This window comes from Perna viridis, chromosome 4 (genome assembly GCF_037379345.1).
Source record: "Perna viridis isolate PV_CMFRI_1.1 ecotype Kerala chromosome 4, ASM3737934v1, whole genome shotgun sequence".
NCBI classification, from domain to species: Eukaryota; Metazoa; Mollusca; class Bivalvia; order Mytilida; family Mytilidae; genus Perna; species Perna viridis.
In genome coordinates, this window is record NC_142448.1 from 40,184,982 (window position 1) to 40,206,404 (window position 21,423).

The 21,423-nt window shown below is 31.9% G+C and overlaps 1 protein-coding gene across 1 annotated transcript; it reads left to right on the forward strand.

Moving 5' to 3' along the window:
- The first annotated feature begins 9,906 nt into the window (after window positions 1-9,906).
- Window positions 9,907-21,338, forward strand: LOC148620065 (uncharacterized). The gene is made up of 8 exons (XM_088580649.1): window positions 9,907-9,993; window positions 11,024-11,149; window positions 12,013-12,188; window positions 13,052-13,208; window positions 13,856-14,023; window positions 14,404-14,490; window positions 15,518-15,613; window positions 19,998-21,338. Exons 1-8 carry the CDS (start codon window positions 9,927-9,929, stop codon window positions 20,834-20,836), a joined length of 1,716 nt encoding a protein of 571 aa, XP_088436775.1. The 5' UTR covers window positions 9,907-9,926; the 3' UTR covers window positions 20,837-21,338.
- The last annotated feature ends 85 nt before the right edge of the window (window positions 21,339-21,423 follow it).

The following is a 21,423-nucleotide window of genomic DNA, read 5'->3' on the forward strand; positions in this document are numbered from 1 at the left end:
TTGTTAAGATGTAACTTGTATAAGTATTACACGATATGTACTCTAAATATGTAGCGGATGTTCTGCGTTAATGCTGTAGATGCATAATTTCGTATGATAACGCAATATATAATAATAAACAGTTTAGTTGACGCTAATAAGGCTCTGTGGTTACATGTACATGTTTGACATAATATACAGAAGGTTTATGAACTATCTCATTTTTTATCTTGTAAAATGTAGACAAGTGGCATGCAGCAAATTTGTATCAGTTTCACGTTTAAAAATAATCATGTTATAAAAACATGCACTTATTGACTCCTTTTAGTTTGGCTATGAACTATAAAATCGAATGTTTGAATTTGTTAACAACAAAGCACAATCTTCATAATCATCTGCGATGTAAGCAGCTTGTTTCTATGGTTTATAAGCTATTCTTTTTTAGACGAACGTGTGTCTATTGGTGTCAGAGAGGAGCCAGTAACGCGGAGTATAGAGGTGAAAGATGTCCTTTCTTACATTTGTATAGTTATTGATCTGTATCAAATTATAAGGGACTTCGTGTATATACATGTACCTGTGTAATGAATTGTCAATGTGTACATTTGTATTACTGTTTTCCTATATAGTAATCTTTATAATATAACCACACCCAAGACGAAAAACCTAGCCTTAAACTGAGCACAAATTTTGAATACAAATTCAAATTATTTTCAATAAATATTGCAAACTTAATTTTACAGTATTGATACGTGTATTGAGAACTAGGATTTTATTTTATAATTTTTAGAGGTAGGGGGAATATGTTGTATAGCCTAGAAAATCCATACATGTAAGGTTTTTTTTTTTTTTTTGGTTGAATGATGCTTAACGCTGAATTATCAACAGAATGATACACATTTGAGACGTTTTCGTCTAGTAATAAATTGTAGTTTAGATTTAATCAGACTTTTTACTAAAAATTCTAATTTTGTGACGTCATAATAAAACGGGTTATGACGTCTTCTTGAATCAGAGAAACTTTGGCTAGCAGGGTATTCTTAATTGATGTACTAATAAGAAAAGCAATTTCAATTTTCGATATATATACCGTTGGTGTTTTTATGTCTTAATGTTCGGTCAGATAAATTACTTAGTTTATTCATTTTGTTTTAAAATTTTAGTACTATGGATACCGGTGTTTTCAGTCAATTCTCACTTTTCACCTCAAACAATAGCGATGACCAAATTAGAGTGACCGTGTATAAAGCAAAACAACAGATCCCAATAGAAAATATCGAATACAGCAAACAAAAAGGCAAATTCAAACCGTACAAGGACAATTCAAGAGAACTTGTGAGACAAGTAAATGCTAAACATGTGCTCGTCCCACCACCAGCAACGTTTGAGAGAAGCCACATCTCAGGGTTAATTCTCAGCCTGTACCAACAAATCTTAAGACTACAGGTGTTTGGCGTAATGTCCATATTCAAAATGGATTGGGAGCGTACTAAAGTCTTTTTCCGTGGTGAAGATTCAGCAGGGCGCCCAACTCATGTCAAGGAGACAGGAAAATAAGTTACTTCAAAACCTGCAATTTGGGCTTCTGGAAAGTCTCCAATATAAAACTAAGTTTCTGATAGAAGTTAAAATCGAAATTCGTAAGAAACGTAGCAATGACAAATGGAAAAGTGTGTCCTTTTCTGATGAAGATACGGAAAGTCTTAGTTCACAAATTGATGATCGACTTCAGAAGAAACATGAACACAAAAATGCCATGCTGCTATTTGCAATCAACAATTTTATGATAAATACTAGGCAAGCATCAATCAAGCCAGTAGTGGCTGCTATGGAGAATAATGTGGCAAAAATTCTAGATAAAAAGAGTACACATATTCGTTGCAAATGAAATACCAATTCTTTCAAACCTTGCTGCCATGTATTTTGTAGTCATATGTCTAATGAAGAGATATATTGTCGGCTGTTTTGCAGAATTTGCTTCTGGTTTTCTTGTGGATTTTCCTATTTAAGCATGATATTTATTTATTTACGAATGGGAACAAGAAAAATAAAAATAATTATACTGCATGTTGGGCAATTCAGTCGAAAATAAATAGCTTAACATAATTGGGCAACCAGATATCAAAACTCAACTCTACGTACTCTTTATCCTTCCCCAGAAATAATCTTTTTTTTCCCCACTAAGGAGACCAGAAATATCCTATTTTAGTCTGTGCAAGATTTCCTTATCTCACCTACGGTTTGAGAGATAACACGTTCGCTTTCCCGAACAAATGGCACAAGTGTAATGAGTTGTGAACGATAAGGTTTTTACATTGTCATTTAAGTTATTGATTTCAACGTGAATGACTGTTAATTGATCATTCCATATATTTTGTTTAAAATATCTGTTTTAAAGAGACATTTTTTTACATCAGGTCGTTATGCATTAATGACTACATTGATACGCGAAGAGTGCAAATTGTGGGTCGTTTTACGTCAAATAATTAATCGAAAAACATACTCGAAATGAGAAAAAGAATCAAACACCAGATGCAAGATAGTTATATCTTATACTCTCCTGGGTAAGATATAATTATTCTAAACATGGGCGAAGCCTCGTTAGAGAACGATTTAATTTTACCCATACGTGTCTTGCACTGACACAGTTGTTAGGTTCTTAATGTTTTAATGTTTGAACAAAATTACCAAATATGTTGAAACCAATTGCAAACATATAAATAGTCTTTCCATTTAAGTAAGTATACACCTTTCTTTATGAGTTGCTGGTGCTAATTCAGATTTCTTCATATTTTTTTTTAAATAGCTTCCGGTACAACTATCCAAGCCACATCACCTTGTTAACATGAAACCACCGACCTAAACCTCGTTTAATATTAGGCCCCGCCTTTATGAGTATTCTGAAAGAAAGGTGTATATCAATGAACAGTAGGTATCTGATCGAATTTTGAATAATTAAGAAAAGGTTAAGGATGTTGTTTGCTTAATTAAAAATAAAGATTTTCATAGAAAGATATATTTTCTTTTATTTTATTACTAGGTACGGCTGCATCTATTGCTGTTGACATTCAGTTATTGGAAAGAGACATCAGAGATGCAAGAAATTTCTTAGATACTGGGAAGGAAATCAGTGACCATGAAATTGCAAATTTAAAAGTTGAAGATGAGAAGATAAAGGCTGACATATCACAGTTCTCACAGGATCCTCAGATATTTGGTCAACAATTTGACAAAGAAAGTTTCTTTGGCGAATCAGAAACCGGGTACGTTGAAGAAATATCACAAATTCACGTGAGATCTAAAGATTATATCGACGGAATTCAAGTAGAATGCAAGTATGGTGGAAAGCAAACTTACCGTGGAGGTGAAGGAGGAGCACTAAAATTATTTGTCCTAGAACCCTATGAAAAAATTACCGGGGTTGAAATCAACACAGACAAAGGTACCATAAGCAGTCTACAGATTTTTACTGATATGGAAATATCCGAATGTTTTGGTCGATTGGGTGAAAGTACAGATAAATATGAACCTTTGGAAGGAGACTATCAGGAAGCTATAAAAAAAAATACGATAGGTTTGAAGACAGTAATGGGTTAAGCACAAAAGTGTGCCCTTACTTGCCCGGAAAACGCCTGTAATTGGGTTTTGTTCCAAATGTGCATTTTTTTTTTATGAATAATTCGTGTTGGTTATAGACTTTGTAAACGATTCAATGGTTTTGAAAAATTAACTTATGTCATACTTTTTATTCGATGATCAATATGTTTGCTGGGTATTTCTACACTCAATAAAATGACCCGGAAACACGCCCGTATCATGTATATTGTTTTAAAAACAGTTATCTAAATATCTCGAAACATTTCACGCTGACATGAACGATCGTTTCTCTTATCTTATTGTTTATTTGACGTTGCATTCTACGTAAACATCCTACTTATGTAATACTCACAGTTTAATTAGTAACTAATGTATGATTTCAAAAGACTAGTTTCTATTCATAAAAGAATAATCAAAGCAACCAAGATTCTAGTGGAAATCAAAATAATGTAATCCAGGTACAAAGACGAGAAATGGAAAGCAGCAAAGACTATAAAGTAAATAAAATAATACATACAAATTTAAAAGCTATTTCCTTTTAAACCGAAGTGCTGCTAATACGTAACGTCAAAACCTTACCACTTACCATATGATTAAGAAATCATAAGTATTTTGTCTACAAAAAAACCACATCGTTCTATTGCTATTTATACGACGGCTCATTCTTTATCCACAACACAACATTTCAAACTTAATCTCTTGACCACATTTTCTTAGTTAGTCCGTTCATTCTTAAATACGGCATTTGACCACTTCCTATATACAAAAAAGCAAATTCTCTCTGATCCCATTACTGTATGATCATATGACTAGTGTTGTAACCATATTACAGTTGTTTATCGTCTTGCAAAGAACTTTTACTTGGTAAAGGCGAAAAAAAAAGCTTTAAAGAAATTTGATTTAGATGGTACAAATGTTACCTTTTCGGAAAAGTATTTTAATGTATAATAAGGTGCAGACATACATTATACATTGTTGATTTTAAAGTGGACTTTTCACCCTTTTCTTCTATAAACTGCGTATATATTTTGAAAACGAAGCATTTGGAGACTACTTATCATCACACATAAACATGTACACATGAAGATTTATTAAACATTAAAAAAGGAAAATTAATTTCGTAAATTTATTTTTGTTCATAAATTAATTGTATGTAAGAGTAATCAAGGTTATAGCGGTAATCAAAAGAATGTAATCCAGGGACAAAGACCAGACATGGAAAACAGACATACAAAACAAAGAACATAAATTAACTAAAACCATACATACAAAGTAACAAAAGCAAATGAGCAACTCGGACTCCACTAAAAATTGGGAGCATGGACCAAGTGCACCGGTAGGGTAAGCATCCCCTGCTTTTCTAGAAGCACCCGCCGAGTAGTTCATAAAAAGTCAAGTCCGGGGTAGACAAACGAGGAAAAGGAAAACTATAACCCGTTGAATAAGTCAGTGTTTTGAGTGCAGATGGATACACCATAACGATCCACGAGTTCATGACGACCATAAAACTTCTGTAGTGATGACTTCAATCTTGAAGCAACATAACTTTGTAAATGTAAAAGTGTGCAAACCACAATTAATTGATTGTACTATACCTGGTATTTAAAGTATATAACGCGCTGTGTTTATTAAAAAAAACCTTTAGCATCATAGTGAATCTGTATTTGTAGGCCAAAGTGCATATGTCTCACGTTTATACGCCCATTAATTTATAATTTATCACCAACATGAAAAACAACATTAACATTTATATCTAATGTTAAAAGATAAACTAGAGATGATTAATTCCTTAAACACAATATGTAAATCTACACTGGAACTGTGATAGAAATACATGTTAATTCTAGTTCCCATAATATGTCGTGTTTATAGGATATTTTTTGTCAAAAATGAATATCATATATATCCTAGTTTCACTAGACGAAAAACGTAAAAAAAAAATTCCGCTAGGAAAAGGAAAAAAAAATCCTCCTTTTTTGGCAAATACAAGTTAAGCAGCTGTCTTTGTTAGAATCATGCAAAATCTGACAAATGTGATACACCTCCAAAAAGGCTACATATTTTTATTTTTGTAATTAATTTGTTTTATGGGTATATGCTATGAAATGTGTAATTATTCATTCAAATCTTCCTGCTCTTAGGAGATAATCAACATCGAGAATCCAATAGATTCTGTTGTATTTGAGTGTCAATTACAGACTTATCTCCCTTATTTTTTAAATCTACAGTGTATTCTATATAATTTTTATATCCTATGGCATTTTAAACAAAATATAAAAAATAAAAATATGAAGGCTTTTCACCCATGAATCACATTTTGCATGATTCTTAGCTGGAGTACTTCTTAAAATATCAGATTTCTCCTGTCCTAATTTGCCATTCCGGTATAGTTTTGTCGGTCATGTCATCATGGTAAGTTTGAATATCATCGAACTTAGAATATTGAGGCTGCAGAGAGATGTTTAACCATCCACGATGACTATATTATTGTTCCTGCTTATAAAGCACCAATAATATTGTTTATCTTAACATGTTAATAATGTATTAATTGTTTAATAACGCAAGTGGATATTGAATTACAGGGAATTAAACACATTACACTACTACACTTTTGAAAAACGGAATTATAGATAATTATTTATAATGTTATTTCTGACTGAATTTTCTTCCTTATACTGGACACTCTATCTTCATAAGTATCTATATAAAAACATGGATACTTGATCAGCCAAATACACTAATGGATACTTTCGGATCGGATGTTGCTTTTGAAAATGTTAGAGAACCTTAGGTAAAAATTGTTTTCACTGTGTAGCAAAAAATTGTTTTCTCTACCAATATCTCACAAGAACAACTTCGAAAAAAACTCTGCAAATTATAGTGCAACGTCACCTTTACTCCCTCATTTGGCTTTGACCATTTCTTATATATTTCTTATATACTTTTTAATCTAATGCATCCTATAAGAGTTTAATTATTGCAACGCGTAAACAATATAAAAAAATGTTCAATACGTTTATGCTTGGATTTTTTTTTCATAAAAGACGATACATTCAGATACATGCACCTTGATATGAAAGAAATTATCTATGAGATACAGTTCTAAGCCAGCTATTGAATATACAGGTAGTGGAACCTTAACTTTGTTGAAAGATTGTTTAATGAAGACAAATGTTTCAAACGATACTCTCGATGAGCACTAATTATTTACTAACATCTTCTTATCGATCTTAAACCTGCCCTGTCAAATTACCTTTCCAAAATAAACTCAAGTGTTCAACGTCCAATATTTTCAAGTATTGCTTTTTTGGTGATTGTACTGTTTGTTTGGTTTTTTTTTTTTGTTTTTTTTGTTTTTTTTGTTTGTTTGTTTTTTTTTTTCTACATTTAAAAATCAGACTACAGCAAGAGAGACAAAGAGTGAGAGACATCATCGTCTGGAAATATAGCAAAAGTCTATAACAAATGTCTATTCGAAGTGGTATAAAAATCTAGACGCAGTGAGACGTATTATAGTTCATTTATCAATCTTGTGGAAAAAACTAGCAGTAATAAGACCTATACTGCTACTACACTCACCAAAGAAGAGATGGTGGAAAACCATAAATCTGTGTTATCTTCTTTTGGTCTCTCTACCAAAGACGATGATTGTGATCTACCGTCTATGTACTGGATTCCTAAACTCAACATGAATCCATATATACAAACAACGCTATATAGCTTGATCTGCAAAGTATACCACACCTCTTTTAATTTTTTAACGTCTATATTTACAGCTGTGAAGGAGGGGTCGTACCAAGCCACCTGTTACTTCCGTAGTGGTATTATTTCAATGTGGACTCTGAAAATTCGAAAGATCTTCTATAACCTTCCATTCAAGATTATTATCAGAATTTAAAACCTTTTTGAACTCTTTATACTTTTATTCCTCTTTCTAAATTAAAATGAAAGAAACATTTCACATCTTTGTTAAGAAAGAAGACGATGCACCTAGATACAGATTTGTAGTACTTGGTAGAGATTCATCATAACTTGAAGAAAAAAAAAATTCCAAATCATCTTTCAAACGTATATATCGAAGATGTTTTAAATTGTTATTTTTTTTATCGAAAACATATTTGTCCAGTGCAATGGACGCGTTTTTTAACTAAGGTCGGCCAATACGGCACACATTGTGTTTCTCTACTCGTTGACCATTTCCCTCACTCTTTTGAGGTTGACTTTATAACAAATCGAATTCAAAGGAAGGAACATTGTTTAGTCAGATCCTTTTATCTCAGTTTCCGCTTAGATAGTTGACGTATTATCGTTAACCAATCTCAGTTTCTAGGATTTCATACATTGCATCTTTCCCAAAGAACTTGCGATAAAGTATACTACAGACACCATGATGTCAACCTCATATATTGGCCTACACTTAGAGATCGATGTTAAAAAAACTATTGACCGAACTATACGACAAACGCGATGACTTTTCATTTCGTATTGTCCGCTTTCCTTTCATCTGTGGCAACATCCCAACAGCATCTTTTGTCAACTATCGGAGGCACAGTATCTTTTAAAAATCACGTAAATATGAATATAAAGATGAGAACAACGAGCTTATTTCACAATCATACTGTTAATGTGTTCAGTGATACAATACAAGTTCTCTCTAGGACGCTTTCCCTATTTGAGATAAAAAAAAATACTATTTGATCTCAATGGACATACTGAGAAATGTTTCAATAGAATGTAAAACAAATATTTTTTTTGCAACATTATCTTCCATTGAAATAATCATTTTGAGTGCTTTTCAATGAAAATAAAACTCAATTTACAAAAATAATATCGAAAATTTTGTCTTTTTTTTCTTCATTGTGATGGTGCTTTTGTTCATACCACGTTTTATCTACTGTCTGATTTTTACTGAGGCTGGCACTTAAATCTCACGACTATTTTTTTCTTGCTATAGACATGTATTGCTGTAACAATCAGCAGTGGACTTATAACTCAAGGACAAGTTATCAGAATGCATCTAGTAGTGGATTATCCGAATACCTATATTCGATGCATGAAAAATCATTACATTGTTTAACTGCGAGCACCTAGCCGATAATTTCCTATAGGAAGAATAGTATTAAGTACAGTCAAGATTAAAATAACAATATTATTTTAAAATAAACCTTGAAAATATCTGCAATTGAACCCTAAAAATTATTAATGTCTTCGAAGCAATACATTAGGGAATAGGGAATTTAAACAAGAAAAAAAAAAAAAAAAAAAACCGAACCGAAACAAAAAGAAGAAAACAATACACTGTTATTGGATAAGTCTTCAATTAATGTAAAAATGTTATAATTACTGTCAGTCAAAAAATTCATTGGATGCGATGCTGACGATAAACGTTCAGTAAAACCGGAATATGTATCAGACAGGCCCGCTGAAAGAGGTCAAGGAAGTGAATTCAAAGTGAAAGTAGTCTTTCAGTTGATTTAAAATTAAAATATTCAATTCATTAACCAAGAAAAAATAAAAAAAAATATTTCCAGCATCTGAATCCTGTACGCTGAATTATTAAAAAAAGACAACCATTTACCTATTCTATCTAACCCCTTTCCAATACCGACCTTTTTTTAATGCCTTAACATACGTAAGAACAGTATAAAAGTGCAATGATCGGCGGTATGTTGTGCCTAACTTATATTACAAATACAGTTAAACCTGTTTTCACCGAACCCCTGTTGAGAAATCCATGTGTTCGGGTAAGGCAGATATTCAGTTTACATAAGCTCAAAGTTGAAACTGTTTTAAAATGGACGTCAGTATATTTGCTAGGTTTCACTGTTTTTTTTTTTTTTTTGTTTTTTTTTTTTGTTTTTTTTTGTTTTTTTTTTTCAAAATTACCGGTAAATATGCCAATTATGATAAATCGATGCACAATTACTCTTAAATAAATTAAGAGAATTTTAAAGCGACTCTTAAACTTGATACATATAAAAATAATGCCTCATACATATGGTTTAAAATGAATCTTTGTACATATATATTTACATATAGCGTTATATTTAACACTAAGCAGAAATGATCAAAATAAATTTCAAGGAAAAAGTATTCTGATTTACTGTCAATAAAGTCAACTTTGTTCGCAATGGCATTCTGAAAATTAAACCGGAATGAATAGTATAAATACCCCTCATAATATTAGGTGAACAATATAACTTTGGTATTTCCTATTAAATGCATCGTATTTCCTTGTATCACAATGACTATCAAATGTAAGCTTTTGACATTGAAGCTTTCATATTGAAAAAAAAATATTTCCTTACTATATTTATATTTTCACAGACAGTATATGTTTATTACAAAATATGCGACCTCAACAGATTTTATATTTACCTACTATCTTGCATTTGTGTGCTCAGGCTTCAACTTGGGGTAAGCAAAATTTTACATCTTTTTAGAAAGTGTAAAAAGTTCCAGAATGATCAGCTATTTGCCACAATTAATTAAAAAAAGTTATTCTGAATTTGATACACATTGTCAAATTTATGAATTTGCATTGTTTGTTTTTAATTTATGTATTTATTATTAAATGGTATCTAGTTTCTATGTTGTCTAGTCATAGTATGCAATGTGAACTTCGGGACTAGTTATGAAGGTTCTTACATTTTTTTAAATAAATCAAATGACTCTATGTAAATTCACTTGGTTCAGTAAGTTTGAGTTTTCGTTTCCTTTGAATATGCCCTTATCTAATATCTACTCTGGAACAGGGCTACAAGATTGAAGTCATCACTACAAAAGTTTTATCGTCGCCATCATGAATTCGTAGATTGTTATGATGTCTCCATCTGCACCATGAAAAAAACTAATTTGTTCAATGTGTCATAGTTTTTTTTCCTCTGTCGTCCACCCCGGAAATTCTAGAAAAGTGGAGGACGCTTACCCTACTGGTGCACCTGGTCCATGCTCCCAGTTTTTAGTGGAGTTCGAGTTGCTCATTTGTTTTTTTTCCTTTGTATGTATTATTTTAATTACTTAATCTTCATTGTTGTGTATGTCTATTTTCCATGTTTGATCTTTTGATTTCCGCTAGAATCTGTGTTCCTTGATTACTCTTTAACTCAGAAGAGAACACAAGACTCTTTATCAAAATTTCAACTAATCACAAACAGAATGCCCAGTTAATGGGTTAAAATTTAATGCATTTGAGTATGGTGATGTACTCATATACAAAAACAGCCTTTTTTATATTAAAATATTTTATACTAAGCGCTAAAGGAGTATAAAAGGCGTACATAAAAGCCAACTCGTGGGTAAATGAGGGTAATGTAGCCACTTAGTTACATTAGTATTTCCTACTCTTATATGACTAAGATGCTACTTTTTCATGTGAACTCATGGTGAAACGTTTGTTAAAACGTCTCATAAGAACCAGTCTGAAAAATATTTTTTTCGGAAACAGATACAAAAAAGACTGATACAACAGGTAACCGACCATTAACCGGTTCCATTAGTAACAAGACATTGCAGGATGGAGTACCAACAACCAAAAGTGTGACAAATTCGTTCGGTTGGACAGCTTTTATTGGTAAATATAATAGATTACTTAAGGGAATTCATGAAACATGGGCTAGAATTTTGTTTTTAGTCAGTTATGTATCATTTTTGTAATTAAAACGCTACAACCTCTAGAATATCGTGGTTATATAGAAGGGTCTGAAAAATTCCCAACAATGTTAGAACTGTTACATTTGCGAAGCAAATTTTTGTCGTTCCCTCCGCGGGACTCGAACTCGTACCGCTGTGACATCTATGGAAACACCGCCTGCACTAAGTCCAGCGCCCTAGACCACTCGGCCAGCTAGGCTATACAAAAATATAGCTTTCGCTGGCCGGGTGATTCCTCCTCGTAGGATTAATCTAGGGCTGTAACAATTCATCTAGATGTTATTATGTAGGATGGAAGATCAAATTAATGATGCATGTCACAACAAATCAATATTATACAACGTCTCAGAATGTGACGAATGCTCCATCGAATCAAATTGATACAGGGAAGATAACGTAAACTTAAAGAAGGGTCTGAAAAATTCCAAGCAGTGTAGAGAATAATTCGAGTATCAATGACAAACATTTTATTCATTACACTCTGGAGTCGCATGAAATACTGTCATGGGCAATTACAACAAATCATTCAAACAAAACTAGTTTACTATAGTATAAGAGAATAATTGTTTCATTGCCTTCAAAATTCATCCAAATAGTTGGTAATTGGGGCAAAAGTCTTTTGTTAATACTTTTGTATCTCACCTACCAAACAATATCTTTAGTGTTAGAAACGTTACGTTAATAAATAGTACCTCATAATAAAATAACAAGATCATAGGATTACTTTCGGTGTATCAGAGTATATATTCACCCATTTCACTTCATATTATGTACATTATACAGGATGTTCTAAGACGAACGGCTCCTATAGCTTAGAGGCAGCTACAAATTCTAGAGTAAAACAAATTTTCATCGAGATTTTCCATGACAGTTTACATAAAGTCATAAGGACAGACAATATATACAGTTGCTCTAAACACTGTGTTATTTATACAAATGCAAGCTATTTTACCTACTTCGTAAGTACTTCAGCCATAATGTTGGTACATGCAGTCCGTTTTACATTATGTATATGTTTCTTATGTTACAAATTATGTGTTTTATGGTCTTCATCATTAACTCGTGGATCGTTAAGTTGTATCCATCTTTCGTCTATCCTGGACTTGACATTTTATGAACAACTCGGCGGGTGTTTCTAGAAAGGCATCGGACGCTTACCCTACCCCCGGTCCCCGGTCCATGCTTCCAGTTTAAAGTGCAGTCCGAGTTGCTCATTTGCTTTTGTTACTTTGTATGTATGATCTTAGTTACTTTATGGTCTTTGTTGTGTATGTCTGTTTTCCATGTCTGGTCTTTGTCCCTGGATTACATTCTCTTGATTACCGCTATAACCTTGGTTCCCTTGATTACTCTTCAAAATGTGCAAACGACAGTTATTTCAACTTCAATTAGCAATCAGATTATAAGAACATAAAAAACAAGAGGAATACACACAGAATTGTAAATCGGTAATAAAAGGTAAAAGCCGATTAAAAACAGACACAATGGGAAATCTGAAATATGTTAAAACCATCCCGTCTGTGAAATACACTTTCATTCAAGGGGAGTTTTCTCTAAGAATAGAAAATTGTAATTAGACGAATTGGAAATGGACATTCTTGACAGATTTGCCTGACCTTGAAATGTTTATTTACTAGTACAGTATATTTCAATTAAATTATAACTGTGTTTACTCAAACGATATGGAAATAACGTCTTCAATTCTTGATTCTTTTAATACAAATAGTCAAATTACTTAATGGTGAATTCTTTTAAACTATATTGCAAAAACAAACGCAAATCGTAAAGAGACTGACAGTTTGCATTGTTGTTTCTTTTACAGAAAGGTTTATGTCAGTGTATTGGTAATTTGTCCGTGAAACAAAAATTTAACTCAGATCCCCAGAGCGAGATGTGTATTGATGCAACATCATGTATAGATTTTCATGATGGATTCTGCGCTAATGGAAGAGGCCTGCCTTTTTATCATCTACAACACAGTGAGCTCAGTCTATCGTTTTCTTGTTATAGTGTAATATTACATGATAATGCCCTTCTGAAAGTTTAAACATCAAATACTTGTTTCTTTGTTACAAAAATCAAACATTTCTCCAAATGACTAGACAAAAGTGTTGAACGAATCAGTAACTGCAAAACAATGTTTCAATCAGCATATCTTGTACGATTATTTGATATTTGGTCACTGTTGACTGCCAAATATGTCCATTGAACAGATAATATTCATTTATTTTATTTGATTGTCGTAAAATGTCGCAGTTTGGACATCCGTTACAATATTACAATTAGAAATGATGGTAAAAGTAGAGGATGCTTACCCTACCATAGCACCTGGTCCATGCTCCCAGTTTTTAGTGGAGTCCGAGTTCCTCATTTACCTTTTTTACTTTGTATGTATAGTTACTTTATGATCTTTTTTGTGATTGTCCGTTTTCCATGTTAAGTCTTTGTACATGGATTACATTCTTTTAATTTGCTCTAGAATCTTGCTTCCCTTGATTACTGAAAATGTCAATTTATTTGCTTTTTCTATATAAATTTTAGAAAATATGTGCAACTTATCATTGAAATAATCATACATAAAGTTGTTTTTAGTTGATATTGATGCAAATGAATATTAATCTTTCAGAGGTGAATACAGAAAACGATGAGAACTTTAGCATCCCCTCAAATCGCATACAGCCTTCAAGATGTTTGATTCAAACCAATGACAAACGTTCACAACTTTATCAGGATTCTTGCACAAGATTTATGAGAAGTGATTTTTGTTCCTATCAAAGACTGATATTCAACTTAGGTACTGAAATCTATCTAAATAAAAACAACGATGCTTTATATGTCCAAACTGAAATGATATAATTTAGACACTTCAGTGAATTTTTCTTGTAGTGTCAGAGCGGAAGACTTTATTGATTTAATCTGCTTCTTTTGAAAATCCGGCTACATATTTGTATGATTGATATTGTCTTAATTGTAGACCCATCTTCTGTGAATCATGTCGAAACCTCCTGAGTAAATCAGAAAGTTGTATTAAATAGTTTCTATTAAGTATGTTCATGTCAATACCCTTGACGATGCCGTAACCGAACCACTGCTTAAATCAAACATACCGTTTAGTCGGGAAAGGGTTCCGAAGTGTAGAGTTTACTGTATCTTATTCTATGGTCTTCATTTTAGAATCTAGTGGATACGTGGAGTGGAAGTGTGTGTCCGCAAATGGAACATCGAAACGGTATTTTAGGATTTCAACAATATCCAAAGTTGGTTAGTTTAATGTGAAGTCTCAGTATTCGTTTTCAACTAGGTTCATCAATGTTGATTTATAAAACATCATGCAGATTAAGGAACATTTGAGAACAAAGCATTTTAATTGACACGGTTGCCATTGTAGTCTATGATGTCGTTTGTTTTTGAATACTGAAGCCCATATCAATCGACAAAATATGAACGAACACTCATCCGTCACTACAAATTTATGATTTGCCTGAATTGATATTGTTTGTGTTTTAGCCATTTCTCGTTTTGATAATTGGGTTTAAAATTTATCAAACTGAATACGAATAACACAGTTGAAGGTAGTGAGGGTAACAACAACTGAACGGTACAAAAACCTAACAACATTTATTCCTGTTTGCATGTAATTCTATCTCAACAGCTAACAATAACATGCTTTTGTACTAAAAGTTCATTAATACCAGATGAGATAAACCAACCCAATGAAACTGCTTTATTGCGAAAGAATAATCAAGGGAACCAAGGTTATAGCGGTAAATAAAAGAATGCAACGCGGGGACAAAGACCAGACATGGACAACAGACATACACAACAAATAACATAAAGTAACTAAACATACAAAGTAACAAAGGTAAATGAGCAACTCGGACTCCACTAAAAACTGGGAGCATGGACCAGGTGCACCGGTAGGGTAAGCGTCCTCTGCTTTTCTAGAAACACCCGCCGAGTTTCTCATAAAACGTCAAGTCCGGGGAGACAAACGAGGAAATGAAAACAATGACCCGTTGAATTAATAAGTTTTTATGGTGCAGATGGATATACAGTAACGATCCACGAGTTCATGATGACGACCATAAAACTTCTGTAGTGACGAATTCAATCTTGTAGCAACATAACCCCTTTTTTAAGTTTTGAAATGATATTCATTTATTTGTCTCTTCGATTTTTTCGTCACTTATTACCAAGCATAAAGTCATTAGGTAGTATTTCAATCATATACGAAACATACATGTACATGTAGTACTGTCTTATCATTTGACGTAACATCTTTTTTCAGATTTCGAACAACACCCAGTTTATCCGACCTTTATAAATACAACTAGTGATCAGGACCAGCTCCGTAATACTACCTTCATTAGAACTAAAGATAGAGGTATATAATTGTTTTAGAATAACATCGCATAAAACGCAGTAAAGAGCAATTCTGACTACGGATTCACAACTAACTAAATTTGTACTTCTTAAGGAGGTAGACCTAAGATAAGGGACATAAGACTTGACATCATTGATATGTTTATATCATTTTAATTTCACCAAAGCCTATCAAGCTTTCATTTGAAACAGATTGAAATAAATCTAAGTTACTTTGATGCTTACATGAGATTGATGTAAAAATCTGGATACAAACCTTCCAATTTCTAAGAGTTTTGTCAATTACCCTAGTTCTACCTTCTTAAGAGACAAAATCATGCAATGATTCCGCTTTCGTCATTTTATTCAATTAAGGTATAAAAAAAAACTTTCAAAATAAGCAAAATGACGGTATTAAGTTCAAAACATAGCAGGTATTCCAAGAGGGTTGCATCTATTTTATAAGTAAAAAGTACCGACAATGTTTAAATTGTAGCACATTCAATCTTAAGCGTTAACTATAAGCGCATTTTTTCAAGTTATAATTACTGAAGAACATTGAACATAGTTGTCATGTGAAATTAATTAAATTCATTTCAGGTTTTATTCATTTTAGTTTTAGGAGATAAATCATTAGTCTCGCTAGTCCGTCAAGACAAAAAGTAGTAATGATAACTAAAGTTATTTTACAGTTTTGAGTGCACGGATATATTGTACGAGTCCTTGTTGTGCTAAAACAACCATGTTAATGGGACAGGAATCGTTGCGACTCAAACACGGATTTTCAATACAACAAGAATGAGTACAATATTTTGTTATATTGTTCGCAAACATGTATCACATGTATTAAGACCAGTTCTCTGTAACCACCAAAATTCCATATATACATCCTGGCAGGCATAGAACTGAAACTTTCTGATATTGTCCTTACATCATGTTCATATCATAACAAAACAAAACAAAAGTGGAATTCTATTTTTGTTTGCCACGGTTCCCATGGTTACCAAGATGTCTCATTTCAGTTAATGTTTTATACTGGAAATATTGAATTTTTAAAGATTTTATAAGGTAAATAGACTTTCACCACCTTAAGAGACAAGATATTAATAACTGGTTATTGTAAGGTCAACATTTATTGAACAAAATCAAATGGTTTTATTTACAGTCGTAGCTGAGTAAAACAAAAATATTTTCAACTCCAGAAGAACATACGTCTGTAGATATATACTTTTTAAAAGCATATCAATTTTTGACGATTTTTTCCATGCCTGCTGCAGGAAAAGCAGACGGCTGGTGACAAAAGGGGCAATATCCATGGATAAAACATTGTTTATGAAAATTGAAAATGCAAACAAAAAATAAATGGATCTCTCTTCTTTAAGGACACATTTGCAAAGGGAGATAATTCAAATTTGAACCTGTATACATACTAAAAACAAATTTTAACAGAGAAAAAATAATATTAAAACCTTAAGTCTTACACAGATGGCTGTAAATATGAAAAAAAAACACAATATCGTAATCTTTGGTCATAATTGGGGTTGTATCGTCGACAATGTGTCCATTTCAAATGGAGATAATTCAAATTTTTCATTAAAACAGATTAAAAAATAAACCTTTTTCAGCAAAAAATAATGTCCATACAACCAAAGGTCAATAGAAATATTCCTGTGCACATAGTTAATTTAAATGTTAAGTACAATAAAACATTCAATATTTAATAAAAAATGCCAAAAAAGATTACTTATACAAAGGGAGATAATTTTTACTTGCAATTACAAAATATATGTTAAACAAAGGGAATTGGACAACTTCAATGCAAAAAAAATGTCCTAAAAATGTGAATGTACTTATTTTAAGAATTGTTACATTATGGCATGCAATTTAAAGGTCTAATTAAAAATAATCTCTTTTTAAGGGAAATAATCCAAATTAGCATGCTCAATAATACATGATGTAACTTGTCTTTGCCTATGACATTTGACCTTGAAAATCAATGGGACTGATACTTTTAAAATTGATCAAATTTAAGATGATGTTTGATAAGCAGACATGCACGCCAAAGCTAGGGGCTGTCTTTAATTTGCAATGGGATGAGAGTGATTTTTCTGTGTTGAAGATTTCATTTTTAAAATTTAATGATGAAGAACAATCAAAGTAATGTTTTTGTTTTGTTTTTTTTGTTTTTGTTTTTTTGTTTTTTGTTCTTTTTTTTTTAAATATGGTAGGATAGTTATTTTCACCATATACTTTCTTGCCCATTTCTTTATTTTATAAAAAAAACTCATATACATATTCAACTTCTTGAAATGAAGTTATTTGTTAGTTTTGTCTGTCATTTCTTATTTCAGTAACATTATTTGATCTTCTGTTTTAGCTGCTATTTGGTCATCTAAATCTCCTTTTCTATCCATCTATGACATGTACAAAAAAAAAACTTATGTATAACTATAAGGAAATACCAACAATTATACGAAGCTGAGAAATCTAACAAATGCTGTCAAAGATTTCCTGAATGTACAATGGCTAGTTAAATATGTTCATTTATTCTCCCACTTTCATCAACACTGTTTGTGGTATTTCAAGCAATATAATATCTGCTTTAGTTCCTAGTTGGTTCCAAAGAATCTTTTTCTCCTGAAGAATAATGAAAATTATAATTTTTCAAGCATTTTACAAATACTATATCATTTTTACGTTTTATGACATAATTATTCTAACACTCTGGCATAGGTGCCACATGCAGAGTTTGGCTAACTATTCTAGCTTGTGCACTGATAAGCTTACTCAATTTCCATTAACTGTAAATTCACATATTATTGGAAAGTTTTTGTCATTGTAAATTTTATGCTATTATTTGAACTGAATTGATATACTGGGTTCTAATTTACCTACTTGAATTGTGTTATCAGATTTTTTTATAAATCACATAAGTAATTTCAAATGCCCTGAAATTCTAATTGGAAATTTAAAGACCACAATAATCCAATGCTGAGCTTGAACAAACCCAATTTCAGTGAACTGATAAAGATCTGACTCCCTCGATATCATATGGGAACCCTTAGTCCAATACATTGAGACTCACAAGAAAGAAATGGTCTGAGATTAACATTATCATAACCTTCCCCTCTTCATATTTTCTAAAAAGTATATGATCATAAATACCTATAATGTACATTTTCAAATTTGGGAGTAACCATTTGATTTTAACCATTTGAAATTCATTTATATGATTAGAACATATATATTTATAAATTAAAAATCCAGTTCCTGGGGCTATGTCACATGATGTAAGAAATAAAGACTGATCCTCAGTAGAGAATATTTCCAAAGAGAAAATCTCCGAGGAACATGTAAAGTCTGAAGATTTAGAAAAATTACAAGCCATGTGAGATCCTCCAGGTTTAAAGACATTTATCCATAGTGTTTTTATATTACATTTTCAACTCAAACAGCCACAAATAATTCAATCACAAACATAAAAGATCATAAAATATGCCTGCAGAATCAAACGGAATGTGTGTCTGCTTTGTTTATGTTTTTTCCTCTTCACTATACTTATAACAGGAGTTTTCTCAAATGGGCAAATGGAGGTAATTCAAATAAGAAATGTGATGAAATAGTGGCTGAGTTGTATCATAATGAAAACATTTTTCTAACTTCATGATGCAGATCCCATTCTATTTTTTATAGAAATAAAAACACATCTCTAGAGAAGAGATTCATGTAACTGATTGAGTCAGAAGCCCTCTGCTTTTTATTTTATACTGTCATACATTTAGCTGGCAACAAAACATAGTATTTATATGTTTGACTGTGTCACCCATAATATAAACATTTTTAGTTAAATCTTTCTTTCATTTGTTTCAAAACAATTTAAATAATGAATGGAATTCCTTCTTTTCTCAAAATAATTTAAACAAACAATCGAAATAATATTTTATTTGAGTTCAACTATTTATATATGTATTAACAAAATATTGCTTGCCAAATGGACCAAAGCAACTAAACATAACATAGTACAAATTATGTAAAAAACATAATTTTTTGGTCCATCAATTATTTTTGGAAAATTTCAGTTCATTTGCTGATGTACACTGGCACCATTTTTTGCTAGTTCAGAGAACTGGTCTTAATAATTATTACGCAGCTTCCGTTGAGACATTGATTACCCTCACGAATGATTATGAACAGTCATTAAATTTGGCACGTTATTCTGTATAACCCTCTGTTCGAGCGTCAGATAAAAAATTCATTCCGTTGTTAAAGATACTTAAAACTGACGCTATGTTCAATTTGTAACATTCGGATGTAAACTTAAGAAAGATACGCAATTATAGTCAAATATTTTCCTTGGTTATTAAATACAGTCTTATAATAACAAAACATTTATACGAATATTGCAGGGTCATTTTTCCGTGATTACTTTCACGTTATTGTGATAGTCGTCGGGATATTTATCATATTCACGTTATTTGCATGGAATATCATATCAATCAAGAAAAACTGGAAATCGATGACAGGAGATATCAAAGCGATCGGCAATTATATCAACCAAGATCGAAATGATTTAGTTGATGAGGACGACATACGTGAAAATCAAAATGGTTCGAATCTCTATGAATCAATTAATGAAGATGAGATCTATCATTATGATTATGCTACAGAGACCGATATTGACACCATCAAGGGGAAATATGATCACTATTGTAATATCGCAAAGGCTCATTCACAACTTTTGGTCACTTTTAGTCAACAACAACAAACGTCGTGCAACGAGCAAAGAATGGTTCAAAGAAATGTGCACTCTAAGTTTAATAAACATAGTACTAAGCTCTATACAGAACAACCACTATCAAATAAACTTCACATAACAGTCGACAAGGAATTTCATAGCCAACAAGACGTGAACACTAATGGGAATAATTATGATAGCAAACAGTCATCATATGGGCGTGATGAACGTTACCATACCTCTCTTAATGATCAATCACAACGTGCGAGTGCTTCCAAAATAAGCAAGAAACCTCAGTTTAACAAGCAATGCTCAACTCGACCGGACAAAAACTTACTACAAACCAGTGCTTATTATAATTACGAGAAAACTCCTACGGATCAAATGTACTTGACGGTGGTTCACGAGTTACCATGTATTCAGGATAATGAATCGGTTGAATCGAATGAATTTGAGAACGATGTAATGAAAATAACAACAGCTGAAATATATATAAACGAGCAATGGTAATGAAACTGTTTTTTTTTCTAAATAGAGTCGCCTCCAATATCTAAAAAATGAATAACTGTCAACAGCAAAGATGAAAAGTCCTTTGCTCGTCAATGAAAAGAACTTGTCTATTTTAGAAAAGTTGAAATATGCCGTATTTTCAGTCTTGAGTGGGACGATTTAAGGCAAAATTTGTTTGAAAGAATTTAGATTTAGATGGTTCAAAATGCTAGGCATGATTTATTTATGTCTTCACAACTGCAATAACTTTAATATTCTAAGAACTGAATATTTGAAAAATTATAAAATTGATATTCATATAGATATGTGCTTCTTAATTTTTTTTTTTGTGATGACTGTCGATTTTTTCCAATTCAATTGCTTTTAAGTGCCTTCAAACTGGATAACCAACCGATCTTCTACTACTCTATTTCTTGAAACATCCATACACGTAATATATTAAAAATCATCAATAATACCACGATATATGTTTGTTTATTTCTTTTGTTCTTCGTTCTGTCCTTTCCGTGGCATCGTAGACGTTAATTATTTTGTTGCCTAACGTGTAAATAGCTATTCAAAGAAAAGATTGCCTTCAATGTATGAGT

What these genes read in the sequence shown, in the direction of transcription:
- LOC148620065 (XM_088580649.1), top strand. Translation starts at nt 9,927, where the DNA reads ATGCGACCTCAACAGATTTTATATTTACCTACTATCTTGCATTTGTGT. An exon ending in TGCTCAGGCTTCAACTTGGG is followed by an intron (nt 9,994 to 11,023) that starts GTAAGCAAAATT and finishes TTTCGGAAACAG; the next exon opens with ATACAAAAAAGACTGATACA. An exon ending in CAAGCTATTTTACCTACTTC is followed by an intron (nt 12,189 to 13,051) that starts GTAAGTACTTCA and finishes TTTCTTTTACAG; the next exon opens with AAAGGTTTATGTCAGTGTAT.